The following is a 12899-nucleotide window of genomic DNA, read 5'->3' as shown; positions in this document are numbered from 1 at the left end:
TGTTTGTTTTATTCCTTGCCCATATACAAGCATTCTCCTTTTTACATGTCAATAATGCTCAGTTAAATTTAACTAAGAGAGAGAGAGAGAGAGAGAGTGTGTGTGTGTGTGTGTGCTGAGTTTTGTAGAAATCAGATCACAGTACCCACTACTCTGAAACCCAAGCCTACAACTCTGGGTTGCTGTGTCAATACAGATGTAAGACAACTGCTTCAGCATGTAGAAATGTGTGTGTGTATGTGTGTGTGTGTGTGTGTGTGTGTGGACATCAAATTACAACAATGTGCCACGATGCCAAGTCTTGACACAGCAACCTCTGAAGTTCTTTCGCTTGTTAGTGGTTCACATCTGTTCTAGTCTTTCACCACACACACACACACACATATAAACACACACACACGCACACATAAACACACACACACAGCCTGAGCCACGGTGCAGCAAATTTAGTGAGGATGTTTATATGTACATGCACAGAATATTTATGCATCCACATTAAGGGAGTGAGAGAAAGACTGTGTGTGTGTGCGTGTGTGTGTGTGTGTGTGTGTGTGTAGGCAGTTCCATGGACCCTGTAGCTCTAGGCTTAAGGTGCTTTAGAGATATGCATACACACCACACCACCCTCCAGTCCATAATCCTCACCAGACCGTAGGAACAGAGAGAGAGAGAGAGAGAGAGAGAGAGTGAGTACAAGAGACAGAACCAGACAGAATGATGATTGTGAAAAAGAAAATGAAAAGAGACAAAGAGGCAGAAGGAGACAAAGAAAACAAGATGGAAAGAGAGTGAGAATGAAAGAAAGAGAGAAGGAGATAGAAACAGACAGACAGAGAGAGAGAGAGAAAATGGAGAGAAAGACAAAGTGAGAGATAGAGAACCAGACAGGAAGTGATGGAGAGAGAGAAAATGTGAGTGACAGGCAGAAGGAGACAAAAATAACAAGATGAAATAGAGAGAGAGAGAGACAGAGAGAGAGAGACAGAGGCAGGGAGACAGAAAATGAGAGAGAGCGAGTCAGAGAGCCAGAAAGAGAGATGGAGAAACAAAATATATAAAACCTGTCTCCTTGAGAAGTAAAAATACAGAAGAGGAATGTTCTTAGGAAATCTTCTCTTAAACACAGTGAACATGCAACTACCTCTGAACGTCTGACAACAGGAGATGGGACAGAAAGGAAGAGAGAGAAAGAGAGGAATGTAAGAAAAACTGAGGCTGAGAGAGATAAGAAGGAGGAGGAGAAGAAGAAGAAGAGAGAAAGCAGCGGTGTTCTGTTTTTAAACAGCTCCAGGCTCTGTGCAGTGAAGTGGGAATTTCCACGTCGCGGCACAACTGCAGAGATCTGGCCAGAAAAAAAAAACGCCTCGCTGTCTTCCAGCCGTTCTCAAACCGCTCACAGGAAGTGATACAGGATATCCATCCAAATACACAGATCATTACACTGATGGTGGCAGAAAACATCTTCACTCTGTTCAGCGCATTTAAAATGCAAGAATGGATGCATGAATATGCATGACTATGCCTTTAGTACACACCCCATGCATTTAGGACACACCCCATGCATTTAGGACACACCCCATGCATTTAGGACACACCCTGGGTGTTTAGGACACACCCTATGAACTCAGGACACACCCTATGCATTTAAAACACCCTATGCATTTAGAACATACCCTATGCATTTAGAACACACCCTATGCATTTAGGACACACCCTATGCATTCAGAACACACCCTATGAATTTAGAACACACCCTATGGATTTAGGACACACCCTATGCATTTAGGACACCCCCTATGGATTTAGGACACCCCCTATGCATTTAGAACACACCCTATGGATTTAGGACACACCCTATGCATTCAGGACACACCCTATGAATTTAGAACACACCCTATGGATTTAGGACACATCCTATGCATTTAGAACACACCCTATGCATTTAGAACACACCCTGTGCATTAAGGACACACCCCCATATCAATTTAGGAGACACCGTATGCATTTAGTACACACCCTATGCATTCAGGACACACCCCATGCATTTAGGACACACCACCATATCAATTTAGGAGAGACCCTATGCATTTAGTATACACCCTATGCATTCAGGACACACCCTATGAATTTAGAACACACCCTATGCATTTAGAACACACCCTATGCATTTAGGACACACCACCATATCAATTTAGGAGACACCGTATGCATTTAGTACACACCCTATGCATTCAGGACACACCCTATGAATTTAGAACACACCCTATGGATTTAGGACAAACCCTATGCATTTAGAACACACCCTATGCATTTAGAACCCACTGTGTGCATTTAGAACCCACCCTGTGCATTTAGGACACATCGTGTGCATTTAAGACACACCCTATGCATTTAGGACACACCCTGTGCATTTAGGACCCACCCTGTGCATTTAAGACACACCCTATGCATTTAGGACACACCCTGTGCATTTAAAAAATAATCTATGCATTTAGGACACACCCTGTGCATTTAGGACACACCCTGTGCATTTAAGACACACCCTATGCATTTAGGACACACCCTGTGCATTTAAAAAATAAACTATGCATTTAGGACACACCCTGTGCATTTAGGACACACCCTGTGCATTTAAAAAATAAACTATGCATTTAGGACACACCCTGTGCATTTAGGACACACCCTGTGCATTTAAAAAATAAACTATGCATTTAGGACACACCCTGTGCATTTAGGACACACCCTGTGCATTTAAAAAATAAACTATGCATTTAGGACACACCCTGTGCATTTAGGACACACCCTGTGCATTTAGGACACACCCTATGCATTTAGGACACACCCTGTGCATTTAGGACACACCCTGTGCATTTAGGACACACCCTATGCATTTAGGACACACCCTGTGCATTTAAAAAATAAACTATGCATTTAGGACACACCCTGTGCATTTAGGACACATCCTGTGCATTTAGGACACACCCTGTGGATTTAGGACCTACCCATCATTTTGGATGATTTAACAGGTTGCTATACTGTCACTAATAGTTAAAAGCTAGCAACTTTTTTGTAGCAACAGTGTGTGTTATCCTAACACTTCTCACTCTAGCTAATAACTAGCTAGCTAGTGAAGCATTTTCCATTTCGGTTATTTGCACCAGGGCAAGAAAGAAAGCGGACGATATTAATACATCCAATTAGTCAGAATGAATTTCATAACTGTCTTTTATGTCTGTTTCTCCACATCTTTCATTTATTGTTTTTTCCACTCCAGATAAATATGAACGCTTCACGATCTCCATTTCTTTATGATCCTCTGACGCTATTTATGTTAGCAAGTTTTAGTGGCTTACAGTATGAACTTTATTTAGCCATGTAAATCTCTCTTCAGCTTGTTTCCCATCATGTAACTACCTGATACAGACACCTTTTTGCCAAATGACAACAAATGGTATCTGATATCTGATCCCTAGGCGACGGTGTTTCCCACTCACTGTGAGAAACGCCCATATGTTTACATTCCATGGTGAAAAGAATAATATAAAGTGAGCTGACAGCTGCTAAAGGAATCCCTTTTCACTAAATATAATAAACTAGCTATCTGTGCCCTAAAAAAAATTAATAATTCATGGCCTGTTTTGGCTAATTGTTTTGATCTTCTGTTTTATTATATTACAAAAAAGTGTCTGGGTTTGCATTTGTGATGTGTTTATCCTGCTTAGAGATAAAAAAAACAACAACAAAAAAAACAAAGACGAATAGTGTGGAGTGCTGAAATATGAATTATTCATCGGGTCATTTCCTCTTGCATACATCTCCACCAGGAGGCCTGTGATGTTCTGGTGCTAATGAGCTCTCAGCGGTGTTCATACGAGTCCAGGCTGGATAACAGGCTTTAAACTCCGTAATGGCTTTAAACTCGATCATTCAGAACTGTGGATTAGAAACATACAGAAGAAGCGACACAAGGCCTGCTCCGGTGTCTGGAGGTTGGAGGTCAGTTGTAAAGGTGAAGCTCGTGTCTCATGTCTGTGGTTAGAAAGGAAAGCGGACCCCGGTCGTTCCCCCTGATGGCATTCAGAGAGCCGTGGATTATCTTACAGGTTTCAGATTTGGTTTCCTAAATCACGGACCTGCTTGTACTTGTGATTTAAAATGAAGTCTTACGGTTTGACCCCAACAACTTCTCCTTCTGCTTTAAGAACCCAGAACTGTACAACACCATACATCATATATATGTTCCTAAATGTTTTTTGGATAGTTAAAGCCACAACCGTACGGCAGTATGCATCCTACGAAGAGGGTTCCTGGATGGTTCTTTAGATAGTTAAGGGTGAAACTCATCATACCACATCGTCCAACCAGTATATGGTGTTTATCTTCTCATAGATGCTTCCTAAACGGTTCTTTGGATAGTTAAAGGCTACTCAGAACTGTACCACACATTGCATCATATATATGGTGTGTACCTTATTATAGAAATGGTTCCTGGATGGTTCTTTGGATAGTTGAAGGTAGAACTCGGAACCGTATCACACCATGCATCTTATATATGGTGTATATCTTCTCATAAAAGGGTTCCTGAATGGTTGTTTTGATATTTGATGCTAGAACCCAGAACCACAGCACATCATGCATCCAGTATATGTTATATTTTTTCTTAGAAAAGAGTTCCTGAATGTTTTTTTGGATGAGTAAAGGTGGAACTCAGAACTGTACCTGCATCCAATTGTGTGTATATCTTCTTAGAAAATGGTTCTTGAACTTTTTTTATAGTTAAAGGTAGAACCCAGAACTGTACTGCAGTGTGCATCCTACAGTGTATACCTTCTTACAAAGAGGGTTCCTGAACAGTTCTTTGGATAGTTAAAGAACTCGGAACTCGGAACAGTACCACACAGTGCATCATACAGTATATATGGTGTATATCTTCGTATAAGAGGGTTCCTGGATGGTTCTTTAGATAGTTAAGGGTGGAACTCAGAACCATACCACATTGTCCATCCAGTATATGGTGTATATCTTCTCATAAATGTTTCCATAAATGGTTGTTTGGATAGTTAAGGGTGGAACTCAGAACTGTACCACACAATGCATCATATATATGGTGTGTGCCTTATTATAAAAGGGTTCCTGGACGGTTCTTTAGATAGTTAAATGTAGAACCGTATCACACAGTGCATCCAGCATATGGTGTATATCTTCTTATTTAATGGTTCCTAAATGTTTTTTGGTATAGTTAAAAGTAGCACCCAGAACCATACTTCAGTGTGCATCCTACAGTGTATATCTTCTTACAAAGAGGATTCCTGAACGGTTCTTTGGATAGTTAAAGGCAGAACTTATCTCACTGCTAAGCCTCGTTTACTGATCATTATAAAAAAATGTTTAAAAAAGTTTTTTCAAGGGTTCTAGCTCTGGGTGATTAAGTAATTCTACTTGGTACCTTTTCAGAAAAGTTCTATCACAACCCATTTTTCTTTCTCTCTCTCTCTCTCTCTCTCTCTCTCTCTCCATCGAGCCTTCTAAACATAGAACCTTTCTAAACATTCTGGGGCAGGGTTCTAGCTTCCTAAATGAGTTCTACTTAGAACGTTCTCTATAAGAGAGAACAAATCATCTGTTGTAGAGTTTCAAATTCTATAAATTCGTTTTTCAGCACATCTCTCATTTTCTTACCCTTAGAAAATAAAATTTCCTTAAGGGTTCTTTTGATAGTCAAGGGTTCTAGATTCGGGGGGTTGTGAGGTTCTACATGCATTGTTTTCTTTTCTTTTGAAAAGTCATCCTTGTCTTTTACTGTTATATCTTTAAGCAAACTTTTGAATGATTCAGGTGCAACCAGGATGGGGTCTGCATGGAACTTTAAAACTTTTCCCCAGAAAAAGAAAATAGAATCCTCATTGTTTACTCTCATATATAATAATAATCATCTTAGGAGAAAAAAGTTCTATTATTAATACCAGCAACTTCTGAATATCAGCAGCTTTTATTTTTTATTAATAGCAGCAGCTTTTACCCGGCTCACAGCCTTTTCTAACCCCAGTGTAGTACGGTTCTGCATAGGCCTTAAAGGGTTCTTGCACAAGAATCATTAAATGTGATGGATGGAACCTGTTTTTTGGTTTTATATAACAATTAATAATAATTCACTAATCAGTAGACAATCATGGTTGTTCTTCCTTGAAATTGGCTTCTGCTTTGGATTTTGCTTTGCTTTTTGGGTTCTATATAGTAACTTATTTATTTATTTATTTATACATTTTCTGTTTATTTAAATATTTAAAAAATTAAATATTTATTTATTTATTTATTAGTTTATTTGTTTAATGTTTAGCAAGGGCTGTACTATGGAAACCACTTGGGCACTGAATCTCTCTTATTTTTATAACAATGCTGTTTTTACATTAATTCCAAAGCTTTCAGTTCTAACAAACTATAGTTTTCATTAGTTGCCATAAAATCCATGACATTTACATACATATACACACACACACACACACACGCCGGGTTTTAGACCAGTTCTGTCTAGAGAATAATCTTTGTCTGTTTTGTTTCTTAGCAACTGTTTCCGACTTGGCTGCATGGCAGACGAATAGTATTTGGGGAATAATATTAATAATAAAGGAAATCAATTATTGAATACTGGATGTTGTTTTTGTGGCCCTTTTTTTTTTTTTAGAACTAAGCCGTTCAAGGACATGGAGGTGCAGTGAATTCATCATGTTTAAGAGCATTTTATTCCATGTTGCTTGGTGATGAACAACACTCTCAGCTGTGATAATATCAGTGTGATGGGAATTTATTCAATTATAATAAAATTAAAACATGATGAGAGAGAGGTTTTTTTCACATCTGTAAGTAGAATATATTTGATATAATTGTAATAAAAATATTAAAATATAATTATAATACAAATAAATTAAATATAAGAAAGAAAGTTAACAGAGGATAATAATAATAATAATAATAATAATAATTATTATTATTATTATTATTATTATTATTATTATTATTATTATTATTATTATTATTATTATTATTATTATATTTAATAATAAGTAATAATAAATAATAAAAATTAAAAGTAAAATAAAAATAATAATTATTATTATTATTATTATTATTATTGCCATCTGTTAAATTTTTTTTATTTAACTTATTTGTGTAAAATAATAATAATAATAATAATAATAATAATTTTTAAATTACATTTGCTTTAAAAATTTCTAGAATTCGTCATGCTTGGGGATGTTGGTACGTATGCGTACCATGTGTGTGTGTTTGTGTGTGCGTAGGTGGGAACTGTAAAAATATAAATGAATGGAATGTTCAGTTCAATACAATAAAATTTTATTTGTATACTGCTTTTAATAATGGAACTAAAATTGATAATTAAATAATTGAACTAAAATTCAGTGTAAAAATGCTAAAGGTTAAAATGAACATTTATATTTATCCCTATTGAGCAAGCCAAAGGTCAGTGATGGTGAGGAAAAACTCCCTGAGAGGACGTGAGGAAGAAACAGACTGAAGTGTCTGACACGTTTGAGTGATTGCTCTGAATGTAGAAGAGTTAACAGGATCTGTGTTAAAGAAGGAGTTTTGATGGTATTTTTTTTTTTTAAAAAAAGACAAATTTATCAAGGTTATGAGTTAAAGAATGAACCGAATCTCATCTTCAGTATAAATGAGAGATATCTCTCCATTTGTCGCGCACCGAGCAACAGGCATTAGTCATCTACACAACTTTTAATGGGGTCTTTTTAAAGCTCACCTCGCCGCCAGCTACAGGATAAACTGGGTTAATACAATACGCTCTCCTGAGACTGACGATACACAGGCACGTGTGTGTGTTTGTGCATGTGTCCAGTGTGTATTAAATGACTGATGAATTCCTATAAATATCTCTCCATTTTTTGCCTGCTGAGGGTAATTTAAATATCCATAAATACCTAAACTCACAGAGCATCACTGCACTCATGGTGTCTGAGGAGACGAGAGGGATTGTGCGTCCCGGGCAGCTTTTTCAGGAGAGGTCAGAAGACACAGATGGAAATGGACACAACAATATTTGCGTAGAACATTTTTACTCAGTATGTGTCATATTGAGCATTTTTTTATAATGTTAGTTATTGTCCTTTTGGCTGTTCAGGGTTGCAACAGCAGATCATTTGACATGGCACTGGTTTTACACCAGATGCTCTTCCTGACCCAACCCTCTAATTTTTTATCCGGACTTGAACTCTTGAAAGTGAACTCTTCAGTGGCTGGGTTAGCTCCCTGCCTGGGAATCGTACCCAGGTCACGGCAATGAGAGTGTGAGATCCTGAAACTGGACTAGCAGGAGGCTTTTAATAATCTGTTAGTATTTTTAAAAAAACCTTTAAAATGGACTATTAATATTCTATGGACTAGAATTTGTTAACACAGTTCAAAATTGACACTTGATTAAGCTATCACTAAGGCTATTGGCCAAGTTAAGTAGTCTTTATTTGTCACATATACATTACTACACACTTAAATTCTTTTTTCACATATCCCATCCTTTAAGAGAGTTGGGGTCAGAGCATGATGCAGTGCCCCTGGAGCATGATGGGTTGGGGGGTCGAGGGCCTTGCTCAGGGGCCCAACTGTGGTTTGGTAGTGCTGAGGCTTAAACCCTGATCTTCCAATCAACAACCACTTAAGCCCTGACAAGGACATGGCCATTTGTTTCATCCATATATCTGTGTCTTAACCCAGCAAGCCTAGCTAACATTGTTAATGAATGAAATAGTAAGTCCTCTACAACAGTAATGGTTTGTGCTGTATTACTCATTTTGGTTGCTGTTTTCGAAAGGTTTTCAAGGGTCCTATAAAGTACAGTGGGGTTCTGTACTTGGTACTTGGTAAATAGAACCTATTCTAAAAAAATTGCTGTAGATAGATACCTGGAAGTCTGTACTTGGCCTATGGAACCTTTTCTCAAAAAAAATAAAAAATAAAATAAAGGTTTTATGTAGAACCCTGGGGTTCTGTATTTGACCAGTAGAATCTTTTCCCAAAAAATAGTTCTATGTAGAACCCCTGAGTTTTGTACTTTGCCAATAGAATCTTTTCTTTAAAAATGCATGTATGTAGAAACCTGGAGGTCTGTATAGGGCCTATGGAACCTTTTCTAAAAAAAAAAAAAAAGGTTCTTTTTGGAACCCTAGGGCTCTGTACTTAAAAAAATAGTTGTATGTAGAACCCTGGAGGTCTGTACTTGGCCAATGGAACATTTTCTCAAAACATGGCTCTATGTGGAAACCTGGGGTTCTGTCCTTGGCCACTGGAATGAATTTGCTATATTTTCTTGTCTAATTATGTATATAATAATAATAATAACAATGAATCACTATCTATCTATCTATCTATCTATCTATCTATCTATCTATCTATCTATCTATCTATCTATCTATCTATCTATCTATCTATCTATCTATCTATCTATCTATCTACCTTCTTCTGTTTTGTTCAGTGTTTAAAATCTAAACTAGCCAAGGTGTGTGATATTAGTGCCACACTGACGCTGGATAAATATTAAGCTATTTGGGATGGTTTGGCAACAGGGTTGTGTTTCCAACCAATTAGTGTAGTGCGCTAGCACTCAGCTAGAAGTGGTGTAAGAGGAATGAAACACTTCTTACTTCTGTGCTCTTACTGGAAAACAAACCTTTTGGCTGTAACAGTAACCAGGGTTGCCAGGTTTCAGGAAACTTTTCAGCTCAATTACATCTTTAAACACACACGCACACACACACACACACACACACACGCGCACACACACACACACACATGCACACACACATGCACACACACATTTAGACTCTCCATTTTTTTTTGCCATAGTCATTTTTCTAGAATCTGCTTAGATTTAATTCCAAATTCTTGGTGTCCAAAGAATATTTTAAAGTAGATCCTACATTTACAGCATTTGGCAGACACCCTTAACCAGAGCAACTTACATTTTTTATCTCATTTTATACAACTGAGCAATTTAGGGTTTAGGGCCTTACTCAAGGGCCCAAGGGTGGATGTTTGGTCTACCCCACATTTGAACTCACAACCTTCTAATCAGTCGTCCAACACTATAACCACTAAACTACCCCAGAATAAACAAACTCATTTACATTTGTTAGACACCCTTATCTAGAGCAACTTATAATTTATCTAATTTTATACAACTGCACAATTGAGGGGTAAGGGCCTTGCTCAGGGGCCCAGCAGTGATAGATTGGTGGACCTGGGATTCAAACTGATAACCTTTCAATCAGTAATCCAACACCTTCACCACTAAGCTACTACTTTCCCATCTTGCTTTAGATCCTGCTAAATCTGTCAGTTCCTCTGCTTTATTACATACCCATCATTGATTATTTTCCTATAACAGTATGTCCTTATGTGATTTACTTTTTACTTGCTTCTAAAAGCTAACTTGGTGCTAACTTCTCATGGATGGTGTGTTAATAAGATCTGATTCCTTTTTCATTTGGGAAAGTACTTTTCCACAGAATTAGTTACTGAGGGTGGGAATAAACACGAATGCTTACACGAGAAAAGCTTTCTCAGCCGGCTGCACCCTCAAAACTGACCTAAGCTGGTAAATACGTTTATGTTCATTCAAAAATATCCATGTTCCTTCAGAAAAAGAGGAAGGAAGTGAAGTACAAACGTGTGAAAGGAGAGAAATGTGAGAGAGATGCAGTGCCTGTGGCTTCATTTTGTATACAGTGCTTCGATTTGATGAATTTCCTTCACAATGGACCAGATTGGACATCCTGCATGAGCTCCGTTGCCAGCACTTTTAGTAGCTCAAGTTCATCTAGAGGTGAATGTCGTTATTTCCTGCTCGGTTTTTATCCTGATCTCATCACGTCATTATTTGTTCAGGGCAAACCGAATTATCTTGAATGAAAAGATGCTAAATGCTACCAACACATGCTGCGTCACCTTTGCTGATCTTATCTATTTGTTTTGCATTCATTCATGTTCAGTAAGAGCTTTATCTTTATTGGTGGATCCAGAGCTTATCCGGGGAATACTAGGAGTGTTGTGGGATTACACTCTGAATGAAACACACACACATTTACACCTAGGGGTAATTTAGAGTAGCTAATGAGAATGGGAAGAAAGAGAAAACCAGACATCATGATGAGGACATGATACTAAACACCACGAGGCTGTCTGTGTGCCCCTTGAACCCTTGAAGAGCTCCAGGTTTTATTTTATCTTACAGCCTTTGTACCGTACTCTCATTGTGCTGGCACGGGTTTCATTTGGGTTCTCAAAAACATTCTGGTTCACTAAATGTGATGAACCCCACTTTGTGCCTGGTGTCATGCAGTAAAAACTTGACCGTAATGAAGAAGCTACTGAAGATAGATGAGTGAATGTTTCTGCACTTTAACTTGTGTCCTTACCTAATGATGTCATCATTGTGTCCCAGGTAGAACTTCTGCGTGTGCTCCCTGGTGTTGTACACCACGCCGACCCCGGCCACGAAATACACGATCTCCTTCCCCGCCGTGTAGTAGAGGTTGTTGCGGCACTGGTGGCCCCGGTAGCCATGAACCCATTCGAGCCGGAGCTGGCAGCGGGGCGCGGTCTTATCGGCCATGTTCGCGCCCTCTTCAGCGCCACCGTCTGGCTCACACGGGCAGCATCAGAATATCAAATCCTCGTTCTCCTTAATGCCTGGAAGGTTGTACAACATCCAATATATATATATATATATATATATATATATATATATATATATATATATATATATATATATGTATAGATAGATACATACATACAGACATACAGACATACATATAGATATAGATTTAAGTGTGTGTGTGTGTGTGTGTGTGTGTGTACCTGGAATCTAAAATGTAGGGGGGCGTGTAGCCTATGGAGGAGCGGCGTCTTGGAGATATTTGGTTTCAGAAATCACAGCAGGATAAAAACGAGCACTTTGATTTTGTATGAACAGACTGACATTAGAGATAAAGCCTGAAATCACAAACAGTAAAAAATCCCGTAGTGCTAATATGAATATTAGGAAGATAAACGTCTCCCTGACGCGTGGGATTAAATGTCGGGATTGATCCACAACTCAGCAGGAAGTGTTACAGCCTAGAGATTCTGATCAGACGTGATCAGACAGTGAGATTAAATTATTCACCTACAGATTCACATCAGATCTACGGCGCGGTTAATGCACAGCTTCCGGATCGCCGCTCCCCGACCAGATGCTCGTTTTTTCTCCTTCCACCGTCCCGCATCGCCGCGCGCTCCAACCGAACCGTCCAACATCCACGAAAGAAAAAGCGTCTTTAATTTTCATTCACGAGCCCATCTGACAAACCGACCTGTTTTCTGTGGATAATCCCTTCTTCTTCTAAAAAAAAGCGACCTCAGCGCAGCGGTTAGTGACTGAACTCTGCCTTACGCACGAGCTTTCGCGTAGCCGTGTTCAGGAATACGGTCTCCGGTTTGGAGTTCCCGAGTGCTCTCGGTTACTACGACGCCTCGCGGCCCCGTTCCCCATCACGCTGACGAGTCGCACCGCGCACAGCATCATGGGTGTTGGAGTCCTTATTGGAGTGGGAATGAGAAGCGCGCGCACGACAGAGGACTACAAGTACCGGCGGCGTCTCGCCCTGTCCGAGGTGCTGAAGGTGCGCGTGAGATAAAAGCACAGGCTCCGTTTGAGACATCGCCAAATGTAGCCTTCAGAATAGTACAGCTTTTTCTTTTTGTAATTAAGGCAAAAAATAATATTGCCATGAAGAGACAAAATATGAGGATATGACGCTATAAGCTGTGTGAGAGAGGGCGTTTCCTTTAATCGGGGGAAACCATTTTATTAACCCCTGTTTAACCTTCAG

At 39.0% G+C, this 12899-nt stretch overlaps 1 protein-coding gene across 2 annotated transcripts in view; it reads right to left on the bottom strand.

The window, feature by feature from the left end:
- Positions 1–12536, bottom strand: part of eml6 (EMAP like 6) — a 57864-nt gene extending 45328 nt beyond the window's left edge. Inside the window, exons 1-2 of one of the 2 annotated variants that reach the window (XM_058401415.1) lie at positions 11887–12536; positions 11445–11718 (exon numbers count right to left, since the gene is read on the bottom strand). In XM_058401415.1, the coding sequence (XP_058257398.1) occupies positions 11445–11641 (197 nt within the window). In that variant the 5' untranslated portion in view covers positions 11642–11718; positions 11887–12536. The remainder of the gene's footprint in view (positions 1–11444; positions 11719–11886) is intronic. The other variant, XM_058401416.1, reaches the window with a different exon arrangement.
- Positions 12537–12899: the final 363 nt, after the last annotated feature.

Source organism: Hemibagrus wyckioides, linkage group LG10 (assembly GCF_019097595.1).
Source record: "Hemibagrus wyckioides isolate EC202008001 linkage group LG10, SWU_Hwy_1.0, whole genome shotgun sequence".
Classification (NCBI taxonomy): Eukaryota; Metazoa; Chordata; class Actinopteri; order Siluriformes; family Bagridae; genus Hemibagrus; species Hemibagrus wyckioides.
The sequence above is the reverse complement of the archived record's forward strand: the minus strand, read 5'-3'. Positions and strand labels throughout refer to the sequence as shown.